Raw genomic sequence first — 19,116 nt, 5'->3', positions numbered from 1 at the left:
CTGAGGCAGGAGGATCCCTTGAGCTCAGGAGTTTGAGGTTGCAGTGAGCTATGATGATGCCACTGCACTCCAGCCTGTCTTGTCTCAAAAAAAAAAAAAAAAAAAAATTAGTTGGGTTTGGTGGTGCACGCCTGTAGTCCCAGCTACGTAGGAGGCTGATGATTGCTCCAGCCTGAAAAAAAAAAAAAAAAAAAAGAAAGGAAGAGAAGTCTTATCTCCTTTCTCCTCTGACTCTTCCCTTTCACAGTCTTAAGAATATCTGGGGCAGGTAGAAAGAACTGTTTTTGACTAATCATATGTTATTTTAAATCTATAATTTATGACTGAAATCCTAATATTTTAAAAGTCAAAAGCCGAACACCTGACCCCTGTGCTCTGCTATACCATCTTTCTCCTTGTGTAAGGCTGTAGCTGAGAAAATGGAGGGGGTGGTAGGCGTGGTCAGAAAGCAGGAAGAGCTGGGAACAAGAGCCACATTGGGTAACATTTCAAAATAATATCCCGCTACTTAAATAAGTCTTTTTCTGAAGCTTTTGAAGTGAGTACTGGAGGGTGTCACCAGCACAGTGGCTTGCAGGGATCCATGGATAGTCCCCAGGCACACTCTAGACCACCAGGAATTGCTCCCTGGCTGTCTCTTCCTCCAGCTCTGCCCTTTCATAGTTAGCGAGTTACTGCTCCCAAGCCCACCTTCCTTTCTGGGACACCTACAGATTCTCCAAATTCAATACATTTATTTAGCTTCTTTTTTGTATTATCCATTTCTTCCAGACCAAGGCCTAGAGAAGGGAGCATGGGGTCCTTTCACATTGAAAGATGCCCTCTAGGAATTTTCCTATAAAAAGAACTATTGTCCACCCCACACTGTACAAATGCATGTGAATTATACCTCCTTCCCATTATTTGAAAGCAAGTGTAGTCTTGTTTTGTTTAAAATAAAAATTTTCCTTTCTTTTACCCAAGTGTGAAGAGTTATTTTTTATTTTTCTTGAATTATTACTTTTTAAAAAACGGACAGCACTTAGTATCAAGGATTTTTACTAGTTTTACAAAGTATCACACCCAAGGAAATGGAGCCAACTAAATTTGCATGCAGAGCGTCAGGTCCCCCTGCTTCTAAAAATGCATACCTCTTTAATAGCTCTCCACCTCCGGAGGCTTAGAGAATGGAAACCCAAACCTACAGCAGGCACACTGCCCAGTTCCCTCGGTGACACAGAATCTGAATGAAAACTTTTGTTAAAGGGGGAAGAAATGGAGATGCAGGAGCTGCCATATTAATTTGAGCACACTTGGCTTACCTCGAATATTAAGCATGATTTCTTTGGGTAGGTGTGGAGGTGTGCAGGGTCCCGAGACAGTGCGTAGTGTCAGTGTTTATTTTCATGACTACTTTTATTTCATTATGATTAAGAGTTTTACAATGAAATATTTTAAGGAATTAATTTTTATTTAAGTAGTGCTAGAAGGGGGAAGGGTCCGGGGAGGGATGCTTTCCTGTGTAGTGTTCAGACTTTAATTCAATTTCCTGTTTTCTTTGCCCCTTGCCACCTTCACACATTCCACTCCGGCTCCAGTTTTTCCAGAGAGTATATAATTCTCTTCTCCTGTGGGGATAGAGATAGGGGTAGGTGGGAACCACTGGTCTAATTGCTCCATATGTAGACTCAAACACTCCCCCTTTTCTGCAACCCATTGTCCTTCCTCAGCCTTCTGTGGCATCTCTGGTCTGCATTCTGAGCTTCTACGGGATTCTGCCTTCTACTTGGCCAAATCCCATATCATTCTAAAACGTGCTGTTCCTCTTCATATTTTGGGATTCTGCACCACATATGAAATCCTACTGCAGGGAATGGGATTGCCTGAGGGCCTGGTGGTCACACAAGAGCATTGTTCTTACCAAGTGTTTTCTGCTAGGGACTATAGCTAGCCTCTTTTGCCACCTGGACACCAGGTGTCCTCTTTTGCTGCTCATTAAGGCCTAGGAATTTATTCTTGGTGGCCACCATGAGCCTGAACAATTCCACAGTTGTGCCAAGAAGGAAGATTGACTCTCTTCCCCTCTGCATTCAATGCAGGAAAGTCGATCTCAAAGCAGAGTTGCTTGGACCCCACTGGGTTTGAGTTTAGAAAAAAAGTCTTTCTTTATTCTTAATGCTCCCTCTGTTGGATCCAGACATGTGCATAGAGAGCTCAGCCGGGCTTATATTCACGCATACTGAATGAGTAAATGAAATGAGAAAGGACCTTTGGGCAGTTCCCAGATGCCCAACTCCCTTTGGAGTTAGAGAGGGAGGGAAAGTTGTGACCACTGCTCTGAATGCTAGCCAGCACCCAGTTTTCTGGAGAGAATCACATCTATGGCTCCCAGGGCCAGGGCAGCCTGGTAATCCTCTAGTTACCCCAGTATGTGAGTCCAGTCCAACCAAACATCCCGAGCACTGGGCTCCCCTACAGTGCCCAAGGACACCGATCTCAAGAAAACTTTAGTCATCTGGCCATAGTGTTCATGTGGGGACTTCCTTAACTGCCTTTGGGTGGGGAACTCCAGGCCACCAAGCTGAAATAGTGGTTATTGAGTGCGTTCCATGTTTTTACAATTTAATTTTAATATTTTCATGTTTTTATATTTCAAATTTCCTATTGAATAATATTTTATACACTGTAAAGCATATAAATCAGGTAAAATTTTGCCTCCATATACAGATGTGTAACCACTGCCCAGGCCAAGATTATTTTCAGCATGCCAGCAGTTTCCTCCATACTTGTCTCTGCGTGATATCCTCCAGGGTAACCTGATCTCTATCCCTATAGATTAATTTTGCCTATATTTGGAAATTCATATAAAAGAAATTATGCAGTGTTTCATTTTTTAAAAGTAGTTATCTAGCTGACACTGTACCAAGTGGGAATGGGTTAAAGCTTTTCCATTCTCCCTTAGTGGGTAGCAGTGTGAGTTGGAAGGGTTTCAATCATATTCTCTCTATAACCTCGAGCAACTTATTTAACCTTGGTTTCCTCATCTATAAAATGGAGAGAATAATCATTCTTACTTTGGAAGGTGCTTATTAGGATAAGTAATATATGTGAAGTGCCTCATGCAGTGTCTGGCACATAGTGGGTGCTTGATAAACCTTTGTTTATTAAGTAACCTATTTATTCTTGGCTGTAATAGGTATTCATCAAATATATATTAAAATACTCTATTAGCTATATTTCTGGATTTCTCTTGCCTTCTGTGAACAAGCTTACATCTCCAGGACTTCAATTTAGGAATAAGGGTTGCGTGGCCAAGTACTTCCGCAAAGATTTCTTGCCCTTTCTAGAATTAAACGCTGTGACTCTGGCTTCCTTCCTTTGGATTTCAGCGGCCAGAGTCGCACACTGAGGAAGGAGGGTTGGGGTAGGAAGAAGATCATTTCTGAGAAAACGGGCCAGAGTGTTGATCTTTCGCTTCAGTAGAACAAAACTTATTGAACAAGCGCAAGATTGGTGATTGTCATTGATTTTTTAGTAGGTCCTTCACTCACTCACAGCCCAGATGCCATCTTAGAGCATCTCACTTTCCTGGCATCCCTTCGCGGCGAGGGGCAGTCCCTTTAAGGCCCTGGAAAGGGTCTTAACTAGGTGTCGGTTTCGGCGACGAGGCCACGCCCCATCACGTGTCCGCGGCCTCAGCGGGGCGGGGCCGGCGTCTCTTGCCTTCCGTCACTTCCGGTTCTCTGTCAGTCGCGAGCGAGGGAGCAGGAGGGTGTACGATTGCACGAGCGAAGCGTGAGTGTGCTGGACCCCAGCCCCTATTCCTCGGCGCCGCCACCCAGCCGACCCCCCACCCTCCCAGCCGGGCCGTGAGCCGCCCACGGCCTTCCGCTCCTCTTGCCGACAACGGCTGCGGGAAATGGCGGCTCTGCCTGACCTCCCCTTTCCCAGCCTTGGCGTCCCTGGGTCCCCTCCTCCGTTCCCGGCCCCGCTCCCGCAGCGCTGTGGGCCCCTCCGCGTCAGATGCCCGTCCCCGGGAACGGAGCTGAGGCAGCGGGCATGGTAGCCCTGGGCGGCGGGTCGCGGCCGGCCGGGGGCGAGGAGCCGCGGGGAGGGGGTCGTGGCGCCCCCAGGACAATGCGGTGGCGGCCAGCCGGAGCGGGGCGCGTGCGGGACCTGCTTCTCTGCCTGGCTTCGCTCGTGCCCCCAGCCCTGCGCTGGAGGCTGGGGGCGCTCTGGGGAGGGGAGAACGCATACGGACGGGGCGGCGGGGAGAATGGCTGGTTTGCTGGGGGAGGGAATGCTTCGAGGGAAGAAAATGGCGCTTGGTGCAAGTCCCGCCTCTTCCCAGACGGTCTTCTCCGTACTCCGCCGCCTCCCACGCCCCCTCCGACCAACCTGTCCTCCCTCGCCCAAGCCGTTGCCAGCCCCGGGCTTCTGGCAGCTTTCTTGGCGCCGCGGGACCCCTTCCATCGTTCTGGTGCTAATCGCCCTCATGCTGTACTGAATTCTTGTGTCCCTCAGTCCTAGTTTATTTTCAGCTAGTTTTTTCCCTAATTCTCTCCCACGCAATTAGCAAAGGCCTAGGAGTCTGGTTTTTTTTTTTTTTTTTTTTTTTTTTTTAGTTGCGTTTTGTGTGTATTCTACACTAACGCTTTCAGTATCGTTTGCCCGAAATACAAGTCTGCTTCCCCCCGTTTGGACATTAAAGTCTCATTAAGTAAAAGTAAAAATATATTTTGTCAGAAGTTTAAAGAGGCTAGGTTTAGTTACCATTATCTTTTCTTCTTTTTTTTTTGAGACAGAGTCTCGGCTCTGTTGCCCGGGCTAGAGTGCCGCGGCCTCAGCCTAGCTTACAGCAACTTCAGATTCCTGGGCTCAAGCGATCCTTCTGCCTCAGCCTCCCGAGTAGCTGGGACTACAGGCATGCACCCCCATGCCCGGCTAATTTTTTCTATATATTTTTAGTTGTCCAGATAATTTCTTTCTATTTTTAGTAGAGATGGGGTCTCGCTCTTGTTCAGTCTGGTCTCGAATTCCTGACCTTGAGGGATCCTCCTGCCTCGGCCTCCCAGAGTGCTAGGATTACATGCGTGAGCCACCGCTCCCGGCCATTTTTTCTTCTTGAATACAGTTCTTATTTGGGTGAATACAAGGTGGTTCTTTGAAATGATCTTAGAGGCCCCCTGGCAGTTTTTAATAATAGATGGTAGTTATGTTTGATTGTTTAATATAACTACCTTTAAACAACTTTTTGGCAGTTCTATAAAATTGTATTAAAAACTGAACTAAATTGATTTTGGAGATAAGGTTGTAAAATGGGGCAGTAACATGAAAAACATATGAAACATGGTTATGAATGTTGCTATTCTCTAAATTTACTTTTCTCCTTTTCCAGAAATTACCAGTTAAAATCAGCATGTCTGGGTCAAGCATGGTTTGAGCTTTTTGAATTTAATGGCCAGGATTGGGATGGCCCACTTCTTTTACCTTGACCTCCTATTGTGGAACACATTCAATGCCAGTGCTAATGCAAGTTTAGGCTAGAGAGTTAGATTATTTATGGTTTTTTTGGGGGGGGGGAGGGAATTGAAGTCTTTTTTTCTTTTATTGAGCAGATATTTACAGGGTCTTTATTAGGCTCTTTAGGGCATACAAAAATTAATAGGACCTAGTCTTCTGAGGTGGAGAGAGCAAAAGATAATTTGATAATTAGTGTTTTACCACCTGGTTATATAAGTGCTTTGAAAAGAGGTAACCACATGTCTTGGAATTCCTTGAAATTTGTAGTTTAGTCTTACTGATAGTTTGCTCTCCAATTTGTGCTCAGGCATTCAGTGAACATCCACTTGTAAGTAAGGCATTACACTGTGTAACTCTGGGGGGACCTGGGGAACTACAGGCGTGGTACAAATTTAAGGCAAGGTTTTGCCGCTCTCATAAACACATTATTCAGATTTTAATTGTATTCCATAGTAGAAAATCAGTGTAAAATGTAATGAATTATTGTGAGTTATGTGTAACTTTGTGAAGTGTGAGTTAGTACCTATATTGTTCTTGCGGTGATATGTTCAAAAAGTCAAAATGAACATATACAAAACATGAAAAAATTATTATACTGGTAAAATTAATTAGATACGGCATTTGCATAGTACAGCTGTTTCCTTCTTCTGTGAATGACGCGATCAGTTCCCCACAGTGAATAATTTTACATTAGGTTTGATCTCATTAGGGAGAAGTGTAAAGCAGTAATGAGTAGCATTATTCACATTTCTTCTGGTTTTAATTGTAATTGTTATCAGCTGCCTTCTGCAATCTACCCTACTACTTATAAACATCTAACCCCTGACTGTCTAAAATGAAGTACAGAAAGAGACCTGTTGGATTTGAGAAAGAGGTGTAGGAGTGTACGACATTTAGTTCTTTCTCCTTACACAGTTCAGCACATTATTTGCAATTTAGAAGAGCATAGATTAAAATTTATGCTCGGTGTAACAACTCTAGTATCACAAAATGGTAGAAAGAACCATGAAATTTGTCCTTGGTTTTTTGATTGAGCGAGAGTTACGTTGAACGTAGTAGAGTGATTTGTAAATTATTTACGTGATGTATTTTTCTTTCAGAATGCCTAAGTCAAAGGAACTTGTTTCTTCAAGCTCTTCTGGCAGTGATTCTGACAGTGAAGTTGACAAAAAGGTGACTATTACTGCACCAAGTCATTTTTTGGGTATTTAATTGTCCATATCCGATTCTGAAGGATAAAAGAAGGCGTATTAGAATCTTAAAGTGTGAATCTGGATGGCGTCTGGATCACTTCACAAGAAGTACCTGCCTAGGATGCTTGTTACACATTGACGTGCATGGGACCTAAATCAGATGATTCTTTTATAGAGGACTTTTAGGAACCCTAAAGTTGGAGAACCACTGCCTTAGGCCCCAGGGGAGTAGAATTTTAATTAGGCCAAAGCCACTATTTGCCATTATTTAGAAATCTACCTAATTGGGAGGTATTGTTTGTAGTAGTTGGGCCATATTACCTGAAGGCGTTAATACAAAGTTAATTTTGACAGCTTTTTCAGCCATTGATGTTTATTCTGCCCACAAGGATTTGTGAATTTTAGGCTTGGTACATTTTAAGTTTGAATGTTATATGCTCTGGTGCCTTCCTTTTAGTTAAATTAGCACCCAGCAAAGCTAACATGAAGGGACCTATTTTTTTTTTTTTTTTTGAGACAGAGTCTCACTGTGTTGCCCCGGACTAGAGTGCCGTGGCATCATCCTAGCTCACAGCAACCTCAAACTCCTGGGCCCAAGCAATCCTTCTGCCTCAGCCTCCTGAGTAGCTGGGACTACAGGCATGCGCCACCATGCCCGGCTAATTTTTTCTATATATTTTTAGTTGTCCGATTAATTTCTTTCTATTTTTAGTAGAGATGGGGTCTCGCTCTTGCTCAGACTGGTTTCGAACTCCTGAGCCTTGGCCTCCCAGAGTGCTAGGATTAGAGGCGTGAGCCACCGCGCCCGGCTGAAGGGACCTATTTTGACAGAATAGGCTTTTTCTGCATTAGATGATAGCTGCACTATAAGTGGTGTATTTTGCTTAATTGAGCATCTCAGTGGAGCATAACTGAGCATTTCACCCTGTGGTCACAGCTTCCTTCCGTGCAGAACTGTCTTTTATCTCGTAGACATTTTCATATATGAATACATCTTTAAATCCTAGAAATGAGATAAGTTGGTTATATTTTTTTCTAGTTGTATATCTCCTTTGTAAAAAAAAAAAAAAAAGGGAAATAAATAATTGACTAGTTTTAGTAGACCTGTGGTTTCCAAAAGTTTATTCAAAAGCAACAGGCCCTCCATCTTTTTTTTCCCCCCCAAAACTTAGCAGTGTTAAAAAAGGGGAGAGTTTATGGGAGAATCTTGGAGAAGTTGGAATCTTTAAGTGTAAATACAAAATGTTGTAATACCTGGAAGGTTGAAATAGGCTTCAAAGAACTTACGTACTTGAGGAAATTTCTTAATTTTTAAATTTGCACTCAATGTAGTATTTGAATGTGTTCATGTAACAAATGTGTGTTGAGCTTTTATATGCAAGACTTACATTAGTTCCCAGGGAATACTTAAGACTGTGATTTAAAGAGTAATTGCTTTCTGTTTATTGAGTGAATGTTTTGCATTTGTCCCAAATAGTAATATTGATCCTGTAAATACTTATATTAGATACATCCATGTTTTCTATTTCATTTTTACATATGTGTATAATATTTTTCCTAGCATCATCTAATTTAGTACATTACATTAATTTAGTAACATTAAAATATTTATATTTTACACCAAGAAGGAACATGACTGCCCTCTACGGTTTTGATTGGGAATTCTAGACGTTTTTATGAGCTGTTAGCTCATTTTGAGAATAAGACCATGTAAAAAGCTTTTACAGTAATGCTGCTTTTAAAATATTGTGATTTTTTTGTTTGCTAGTTTAACACATAGCTGTCTTGAGTAATTTTTTTGTGTGTGTGTGATGAGGAAGTTCTTGAGTTGTTGAGTTCCAGTGTCCAGTACAAAATAGTTCTCTTTGGCTTTGCATAATTTTAAATTCCTTCAGCCAATTTAAATCCCTTTTGGAATAGGCAAGGCATAAATAAACATTTATAGCCTAGAAATGGAATAAGTTGGATGTATTCTTATTTAGTGTGTCTGCTTTGTTTAAAAAAAATGGACTAGCTTTAGTAGATCTGTTGTTTCCAAATTTATTGAGAAGTAGCAGGCCCCTTCATGTTTTTTTTTCCTCCCAAAGAAATCTTAGGTGGAATCTCAAACCACAAAATGACTGTTCCTCTGGTTAATAGTCACTCTTGTGCTTGAGGTATCTTTTGGGATCCTGAGAACACAATTCAAAAACACTGTTAGGTGTAAGTGTAGGTTGAAGTCATAGTTCTATTGTTACATGAAACTTGCATATGTATGTTTATGATTATTTCTTAATGAGTAAATGTAGTTAGTTGTTTAAGTCTTAAAAAGTAATGAAATCTTTTGAACCTGACAAGTGTTTTATTTATTATGTATGCAGATTTTAACCATATTCTTGTTTTCTTTCAAGTTAAAGAGGAAAAAGCAAGTTGCTCCAGAAAAACCTGTGAAGAAGCAAAAGACTGGTGAAACTTCAAGAGCTCTGTCATCTTCCAAACAGAGCAGCAGCAGCAGAGATGATAACATGTTTCAGGTAAAGTTGGTTATTTCCTTAGATCCAGAGGAATTATTATATGGCTTGATCTGAAGGATGTTAAAATTACCTTGATCTGATATTGCATAATCTTTTATGTATGTTATTATCCTCTTCACTAAGGATATTTATTAAAATACAAGCATAAATTAGTAGAAGTAAAAGTAATTTGTACAATGCCAGATTATTGCTGAAGTCTCTAGAAGTCTAGTTTTGCTGTATTTAAAACAGTGCAAATTTACATGGTACAGAAATCCAAAAGAGAGTGAGAACTGCACATTTAGAAAGCAACTTGGAGAAGGCAGGTCATGTATTGGGCTGTGAAGTGTGAATAGGTTATTGGAGAGGAAGTGGCAATATGAACTTGCCTAATTTTGGCCTGATGAATAGGTTGAATAGGTAAAGTGAAGTAAGTTCATTAGAGGGAGTTAATGAATTCTCCTGGAGGGGACTAGTTTAGCTCCTTTTCTTCGATTTCTTGTCTTATTTTAGGGAGACTTGATATTGGCATCACTGTACACGAAGGATTTGTGAGGGGAGTTTTGTGTGGGGATAAGTGGATATAGGTGAGATTGCTTAGGTAATTTGTAGGCTTTAATCTGTATGTGAGATAAGGGCTTAGATGGTTTTCCCTAAAGAATAAATAGTGAGGATTATGAAATACTGGTGAGGAAGAATGGATCAGAGGAATTTAGCTATTAATGAAGACATGGACCTGATTATAAATGTGATAAAATAAGTAGGGTCTCTCCTGTGGCACCTGGAGGGTTTAGTTGGGAAATGTTCACGTGGGATCATCAGCATGGTTGACTGGAGCCATCCACCGAAGTAAGTATAAACCAGAGGAAGAAGAGGAAGTGGATGAGGGTGTGTCTTCGGTGATATTCAGATAGAGGATGGAAAGAAAAAGAGGATGTAGGTTAAGAGGTGGTGAAGGAAAATTAGAAGAGTACAGTAATGGGAGCAAGAAAAGGACGAGTGTTTCCATGAGGCGTAAGTTTTAGTTGAAGCCAGAGGTTGGACAGAGTGAGACTGCAAACACTTATTTGACTAGAAGGTGAGGTTAGCATATGTGTGTTTTGGCCTTTCCATAACCTTGAAAGGTGGAGTGCCAGGAGTAAAGTAAGAATGGGAAAATGGAAGTGTTTTTTTTTTTTTTTTTAACTCATTTTTGCCTTATACTTCCGGATAAAGAAAATAGTCAAAGTGCAAATGAACTATTTAGTTATGGGTTTAAGTCATCTGACTTCTGTGTAACTTAGAGAAACTAGGGGCAGACTAGATTAATTTGGTAGGGAACATAAGTAAATTTATATAAGGAAGAATTATGAAAGGGCCCTCATTGCTTTGAGTGGATGATAAATTGAATGTTTACTGTGTTGTGTATTTCATTCAGGCCTTGCCAGGTTCTAGATTACAGTGATGAACCTAGTAGATGTAGTCTGTGGCTTCATGGAATTTATGAGGACAATAATTATATAGGTAAACATGTCTATAGTTAAAATTATGGTAAGGACTGAGAAATAAAAGGGTGATTATTATGAGACAGTTGGTGTTCTAGAAATCTCCTCCAAAGGAAGTGGCATTTAAAGCTTAAGACATTAAGGAGGAGCCAACCATATGAAGTGTATGGGCAAGGGAAACACTTTTGGGTAGAGGGAATTGTGTTATTACCTTGAAATGGCAAAGAGCTTGGATTGTGCAGGAATTATTAATATAAAGGCTTTGTGGCTGGAACCTGGAAAGTCTGGCTGAGAGTATAGCTAGGAGATCCAGTTGGAGAGGAGGGTGAAGGGCCAGATCTTTCAGAGCTTTCCTGTTGGGAGACCGTGTTTAAGAGTTTGGGTTTTATTCTGAGTGTGGTGGGAAGCTATTTTAAGGGACAGAATGAAATGTAAAATCTGCAAGAGGTTCTCTCTTCCTTTCTCAACACTTTCCTCCCATGTAGAATCGAGGACTGCTTTGGAATGTTTTAACTTACTATGTGTAAGTATTTGCTGGGCAACTGTTTTGGGGTTTTCTCTGATCAGTTCTGTTCACCATATGCCTACTTTTACTGTATAATTATAGAGCATCTATGGCCTTTTAATGGATTTTATCTTGTCCATCCCATCCCCTAATTTAATAGATAAACCAGGACCCACATTTTAGAGATTGTGTTCTGTTAGTTTTGGGAAAACCATATCTATTTTTAGGGGGTAGTTTTCTTACCAAAAAAAGGAGCTTCAATTCTTAACCCCTCATTTGGAAAGGTTCCTAAGCCTCCTAAGGGTGGCACTTCACCTTCTGAGAGTCCATATAGGCTTTATTTTCTGCATAGGAACTTAGACCTTGTTTTCAAAGTGGCTTTCACAGATCTAGTAAGGTAGGCATTCTAATAGATATGATATTTAATTTTGTTGGCATTATAGCTTTTTCCTTAAATGGTAGTTTGGCCATAGAAAAATATTTTAGTGGTTGTACTGAATTTTAATTGGCTTAAGAGCACATTAGAGTACATACATAATATTAAATGAGACCTTCATTTTTATTAATAATAATGGCTTGATAATTATCTTAGAAAGATGAAGGATGGGGTTTTTGGAAGGAAAAACAGTACCCCCAATGTGTTTTATACGTTTTTTTTTTTTCTTTAAATCTGTGTTTTTCATTTACCAAGAAAGTGCTTTGAAGACAGCTCCTACAGAGTGGAATGTTTTTAGACATTGCTAGATCGTCAAGTATTAGACTCTTTCAGGACCTAGGGTAACAGATATATTTTGCCAAAAACGAATAGATCTAAAATCCAAATTAAAATTGTTTGGGTATTGGCTAGTAGCTTTAAGACAGGATTTTTTTTTTTTTTTTTTTTTTACACCCATCTCTTGAGAATAGAATTGGGGAATAATCTTAAGTTCCGGTAAGATGATGTACATCAAACATAAGCAGCTCTCCGAATGTAATATTTGAAGAGAGTTGTACCAAAGGAAAATCACTGCACTAGTCTTTTAAACTCTGGAATTGGGCAAAATCCTGACTAGAGAGGAAATACTAGATGCTGTCATTCTGGTTCCTTTAGATCTGAATTTTAAGAACTTGGCCCCATAGGGTAATAACCTACCCAAGATGACATCTGTGATATTAAACATAGACTAGAGAATTATCATGTAATTACGTTAGTAACTATGTCTTAAAAGATCAGAATGGTTGAGGTGTAGGGGACTTTGATCCATATTTTTATTCAGTTAGACACAAATGGTCAATAATACTACCTTAGTTGATTTGATGATTTATGGAAAAACCTGATACCCTTTAAATTACCCTTTAATTTAAAATGATCACTATTGAGTCAAGTGTTTTTAATAGGGCCCATGAATGGACTTTAGGGAGTCCATGAAATTATGTATTTTTTAATTTATGGTTTTTTTTTGATTTGAAGGGATTATTCACAACCTTTATCAAATCTTCAGAGGTGACAGGGAATCAAATTTAAGACTCAACAGTTCTGTATGATGTACATACTTTTTTTTCCCCTCCTGCTAATCTCCAAATTATATGCATGTAAAATATATTTTCTGTCATCTGATTGTTTTTTTCCTCTGAAATGTTATTGCAGTGATTTTTATTCTTTCTACCTTGAATTATTCCATCCCTACACTACTACCTCTTCACATTTCGTATTTAATTTTTGGTAAGAATTTGTCAGTTGTATCCATTTCTCCTCAAGGTGGAGGTGACTGTTGGGCAAGTTCATTCCTTTTTTTCTTTTTTTTAAGATAAACTTGATTGAGGTATAATTTACAATAAAATGCACAAATTTAAAAGCCTACTTTGATGGGCTGTGATAAATGTACACACCCTTGTGGCCAGACCATTTTCATCACTTCAGAAAGTTCTCCCTTGGCTTTACAGTCATCTCTCTGCCCCAGATAACCACCGATCTTTCTATCAGTATAGATTTATATTGCCTGTTCTAGAACTTCATATAAATGGAAGCATCGCAGTCTATTTTTGTGTGTCTGGGTTCTTTTGCTCAACATAATGTCTTGAGATTAATCCTGTTGCTTGTATCGGTAATTTGTTTCTTTTTATTGCTGAGTAGTATATTGTATGATTGATTGTACTACAATTTGTTGTATCCATTCACCTCGGATGGACATTTGGATTGTTTTGAGTCTTGGGCTATTAGGAATAAAGCTGCTGTGAATGTTCTTGTACAAGTCTTTTCGTGGACGTTTTTCCCTTTTGGGTAAATACTAGATAAATTTGTTAGGTTATAGGATAAGTGCATGTTTAACTGTGTAAGAAACTGTTAAATTGTTTTCCAAAGTAGCTGTACCATTTTATACACCTGTCAGCAATGTATGAGGTTCCAGTTGTTACACATCATTACTAGGTAAGGTCATTCTTTTTAAATTCATCCATTTTATTTAATGAGTATGTAGTAGTAGCTCATTGTGGTTTTACTTTGCATTCCCTTAATGTCTTAATTCATTGAACATCTTTATTGTGTTTATTGGCTATTTTTATATCTTTTGTGAAGAGTGTCTTTTGGCTATTTTTTTAAAAAAATGGTCGTTTGATTTATTGAGTTGCAAGACTATTATTTTGGAGATAAGTCCTTTGTCAGAGGGAAATATAGTGAATATTTTTTAGTTGGGGGAAACTTTTTTTTCTTTTTAAAACAAGTTTAAAAAACGAGCTGAGGTTAACAGAGAAGAAAGAACATGAAACTTAAGAGACAGACAGGAGGAGGGCGGGCCAGCTATTGGTCAGTGGCCTCCATGTCAGATCTTCTCCGTCTTGGAGATGAGATCATCACAGATTCTGGTTGGTCCATTGTTTTCTCTGTGCTGCGCAATCATCTTCAGCACCTGGTCCTTGCTCAGGCTCTCCTGGAAGGCTAAGGCCTTTGCAGCTGTAACTTGAATAGATATTTTCTTCAGGTCTGCGGTTTGCCTTTTTATTTTCTGAAGCATCTTTTAAAAGAGGCTTTAATTTTGATTAAGTCCATTTTATCAATTTTTCCCTTTTTAGGTTAATGCTTCTGTTTCTTATCCAAGACATACTTTGTTTACTCTGTGCTTAAAAACTTTTGCCAGTGTTTTTTATTAGAAGGCTTTTTATAGTTTCAGCTTTCATGTTTGGGTCTGTGATCCAAATGAATTTCTTTATGCATGGCATGAGATAGGGATTGAGATTCTTCCCCACATCCCATAATGTTATCCGGTTGTTTCAGCACCGTTTGTAGAAAAGACTATTCTTTTTTCCTTTGAATTACTTTGGATCTTTATAAAGAAAATGAGCAAATTTATAAAATGTACATTTATTTCTGAACTCCATTTTATTCCATATATGTCTATCTTTACTCCAGTACATTGTCGTCTTTACTGTATTTTTATAGTGAGTCTTGGAAAGTGCTAACCCTTTGTTGAGGGAAAGCCTGTTCCTTCCACTGGAATTTGTAGTTTGTATTAAGCAGCAGTGTAAGGTTTTTGAAAAAATAGTCTTCTGTGAATAGTTTTAAGTTCTCAGTACTCACTCACTCAGTGTGAGTGAAGTGCATTAAACATGTTATTTGAAATGAAAGTCAGAAAGAAAAACTTTGTCATGTTTACTGCTGACTGGAACTCTTGATTCCTGTATTCACAATGGTTACAGGAATTAGTAAGGTTGCTGGCTGCATCTGTGGTTTCCTGTTGGTTGTAGTTTGTTCTGCAGGATTTTGCTTCCTAATGATTTCATTGTGGTAAACAACAAAAGTATATTCACATTGTTGTGAAACAGATTTCTAGAACTTTTTCATCTTGCAAAACTGAAACTCTATGCCCATTAAATAACAACTTCCCTTTCCCCTTTCTCTAGCCTTGGGAAACCATCATTTTACTTTTTGTTTCTATGAACTTGACTGCTTTAGTTACCTCATGTAAATGGAATTATAGAGTATTTATCTATCTGTAACTGGCTTAATTCACTTAGCATAATGTACTCGGAATTCATCCATATTATAGCATGTGACAGGATTTTTCTTTTTCAAGCCTGAGTAATATTCCATTTTGTGTAATATATATTCACACACAATTTGTTTATCCATTCATCTGTGGGTGGACATCTGGGTTGCTTCTACTTTGGGCTGTTGTAAATACCGCTGTGAACGTGGGTGTGCCTTCAGTTCTTTTGGATATGTACTCAGAAGTGGGATAGTTGGATCATATGGTAGTTCTATTTTTAAATTTTTGAGGAACTTTCATACTGTTTTCCATAGCAGTTGCACTATTTTACTAATGATGTTTATAAATGTAGAAATGATTGGAAATGTTAAGCGTACTTTAATTCTGTCTTTTTAGAAAGAACTTTTTTAAGTGATTTTCTTTGGCTGCAGTTTCGATATTGAGACTAGTACAGTTGATTCTTGAACAATTCAGGGGCTAGGGGTACTGACCCCTGCACAATCAAATCTGAGTATAAATTTCAACTCCTTAAAAACTTTGATGGCCCTACTGTTGATCGGAGGCCTTAACAATGACGTAAACAAGTCAGTTAACACATATTTTGTATGTTACATGTATTATATACTGTATTATAATAAAGTAAGGTAGAGAAAAAATATTAAGAAAATCATAAGGAAGAAAAAATTCATTTAAAATATTGTCCTGCATTCATCAATACCATAGTTTGTCTTTGTTTACAAGATGAATCATCCGTCTGAAATGGTGGGCAATCACAGCTGCAGATCTCAGTCTATGGTACATATCAAGCAATTCAAATTTTTCTTGTGATGTCATGACTATTTGGAAGCACTTCCACATCACCAGTGGCACTTTGTGTAGGTCTCATGCTGTTACTCAAGGTTTATGGTATTGTACGCACATGGTGAAAAATATGCAAAGGACCTCGAGAGATCACTTTTTACTACACTATGCAATTTATTGGAGAGGTGAACTGCTTACATGGAGATAATTAGAGTCATATGGTATTTTAAACGGATACTTGCAACACGAGTGTACTGCAGTAGCAATAGGAGATGGCTGCGAAATTATTCTAATGCAGTATATGCTATAGTTTTTGCAGTTAGGATTTAATACTACATCTTTTGGCTTAAGTTTCTCTTGACTGAATGGTGCCATGTACAGTATATAAGGGTTTGCATAAGTTTTGATAAATTTTAACTTTTTATAATAGTTTTGTGTATGTTTTATGATAGTATATGATAAAATAGATGAGTATCTACCTATATTTTGTGCATCCCTGACATACCTTTTTCTTAATATTTTTGATATTTCTAGACTGTGAGGCTCATCTTTTGAGTTTTTTCAAATTATTGCAGATCTCCAAAAAATTTTCCAACATATTTATTGAAAAAACATCTACCTGTAAGTGCGCCTGCGCATTTCAAACCTGTGGTGTTCGTGGGTCAGCTGTATTCATTTTCATGATTAAAAGAGTGAATGTGCAAGTTGTGAATGTGAATATGATCGGAACAGACACTACTGTCAAAAAGGACAACTCTTTTTATGTTTGTCTTTCTTTTGCAGATTGGGAAAATGAGGTATGTTAGTGTTCGGGACTTTAAAGGGAAAGTTCTAATTGATATTAGAGAATATTGGATGGATCCAGAAGGTGAAATGAAACCAGGAAGAAAAGGTGAGATTTAATTTTTTCAATTTGGTTCTAATGTTGGCACTAAATTAAAACTTTTAAAAATAACCTACTTGAAATTGAATTGTTGGCAGGGCACCACACAGGGCAAGGAAGAGCACTATTTAGTTGATTTTCTTCTGTAGTTTTTTGGACATACTTTTTTTTAAGGAGCTATCTTAAATACAGCTGTTGGAAATAAAACTCAGAAAAATAACATCCCGGCCGGGCGCGGTGGCTCACGCCTGTAATCCTAGCACTCTGGGAGGCTGAGGCAGGTGGATCGCTCAAGGTCAGGAGTTCGAGACCAGCCTGAGCAAGAGTGAGACCCCCATCTCTACTAAAAATAGAAAGAAATGATCTGGACAACTAAAAAAAATATATATATATGAAAATTAGCCGGGGATGGTGGCGCATGCCTGTAGTCCCAGGCTACTTGGGAGGCTGAGGCCGAAGGATCGCTTGAGCCCAGGAGTTTGAGGTTGCTGTGAGCTAGGCTGACGCCACGGCACTCTAGCCTGGGCAACAGAGCAAGACTCTGTCTCAAAAAAAAAGATAACATTCCTAATATCACTTTAATTGGCTGCTAACTTACTTGAATAATTAAAAAAATTACGGTAGTTCTGAGGATTAGGCACTAACTGGGAAGTTGTAAAATCAGGAATGGAAAAATGCTGGTTTACAGAAATTCCTTTTGATTTGCAGCTCCTAATGGCTATTCCTTAGGGGGTAGTATTCAGGTGGGTCTCAGTCTACTTTCATTCTGTGCTTCGTCCAGTCCCAAGCCTGTTAGCTTTGTAGAAATATTCATTCACCGAATAGCTAGAGAGCATTTGTGAACCAATATAAATTTGGGTATTTGGATCGCCACTGTCGATTGAGCCTTAGCTAATGAAAAGTGCATCCTTATTTAGTTCTACTTTGCCTGCCTCTTAGTTTGAAGTTTGAAAAGTACAACTTGTTTGCAATTTTTTGGTTTATTAAACTCACCTTCTATTTGTTTTTGTACTCTTACATGTTTTCTTGCTTCTAATCACTTCTGGATTGGTCATTTCACTTTGTTCCAGAGTGGCTGGGTAATGCCAGATTTTGTGTTGTACAAACATTTAGTGAAACAATTCGATTAGCTTTTTAAGCCCTTCCTAGGTGTTGTCCCAGTTGATTCTCCTTTACAATTTCATGGCTTCCAGCATTTTCTTGAGAAATACATTAATTCTTCCAATTCTAGTTTATTTGTCTGTTTAGATGTGTCAGATAATAGAAGGCTGCAAGTTTGACAGAAATTTCTCTTCATACTTTTACATCTTAATTAGGAAAGACGGATGTCATCTAATATTTTTTAGGTGCTTACGTGTGTTGGGTGACATGCTAGTCTTTTATGCACATTACCTAATTATTTACAACAGCTCTTCACCACTCTTTGGGGTGTAGGTACTATTTTACTGGTGAGGAAATTGAGGCTCAGAAGGTAATGGAATTTATTTTAAAGTTCATACAGTTAGTGATAGGCTAGGATTTGAACCCTAATAGGTTGAATCCAGAATGCACACTTACCTAGTGTGTACATTTTAAGAAGTCCTGTATGAATCACATCTCAGGGATTTTTCCAAAGTGAAATGAATGTTTCTGGAAGAACTCAGCACAGTCACTTTAAATTCCTGTGGAAATTTTGGGTAAATGTTGGAACGAACTGGATGTAGTAAAGGGGTGTTACATGCCAAATATGGGCCTGACCACTTGCCTGCTTGTTTGCAGGTGTCTAAGATATGTATCTTCAAACCATCTTTGTTCTCATTGGTTAAAATAGGTATTTTGCAGGGTGCATTGTGGGAAATAAGATTGGATATAAGAACTGCTCAGGAAACCATGATGAATCTTTAACAAATGTAAGAGATTTGATTCTCAATATGGTAGCTTTGTGCCATTGTAAATGGCAGTTTTGATAAAACAGTATTCAAGTTAGAAGTATGAAAATCCTCAAGAAAGTTTAAAAGATTTTCACCTTTGAATTCTTAAACATTGTTTTAGGTATTTCTTTAAATCCGGAGCAGTGGAGCCAGCTGAAGGAACAGATTTCTGACATTGATGATGCAGTAAGAAAACTGTAAAATCCGAGCCATATAAAACCTGTACTGTTCTAGTTGTTTTAATCTGTCTTTTTACATTGGCTTTTGTTTTCTAAATGTTGTTTTCCAAGCTATTGTATGTTTGGATTGCAGAACAATTTGTAAGATAAATACGTTTTTTTAATGTGCATTATTAAAAATGTTCTGAGTGAAGCTAATTGTCAT

The 19,116-nt window shown here is 38.7% G+C and overlaps 1 protein-coding gene and 1 pseudogene across 1 annotated transcript; both read left to right on the top strand.

The window, feature by feature from the left end:
- Positions 1-4,028, top strand: part of LOC105807196 — an 87,723-nt pseudogene extending 83,695 nt beyond the window's left edge.
- Positions 3,659-19,104, top strand: SUB1 (SUB1 homolog (S. cerevisiae)). Its single transcript, XM_012640521.1, has 5 exons — positions 3,659-3,774; positions 6,603-6,675; positions 9,086-9,208; positions 16,723-16,831; positions 18,854-19,104. The coding sequence occupies exons 2-5, from the start codon at positions 6,604-6,606 to the stop codon at positions 18,931-18,933; spliced, it is 384 nt and encodes a 127-aa protein (XP_012495975.1). The 5' UTR covers positions 3,659-3,774; position 6,603; the 3' UTR covers positions 18,934-19,104.
- The last annotated feature ends 12 nt before the right edge of the window (positions 19,105-19,116 follow it).

The sequence above is a fragment of the Propithecus coquereli genome, unplaced genomic scaffold, assembly GCF_000956105.1.
Source record: "Propithecus coquereli isolate 6110/MARCELLA unplaced genomic scaffold, Pcoq_1.0 Scaffold154, whole genome shotgun sequence".
NCBI lineage: Eukaryota > Metazoa > Chordata > Mammalia > Primates > Indriidae > Propithecus > Propithecus coquereli.
Note: the sequence above shows the minus strand (reverse complement) of the source record. Positions and strands in the feature narration are given on the sequence as shown.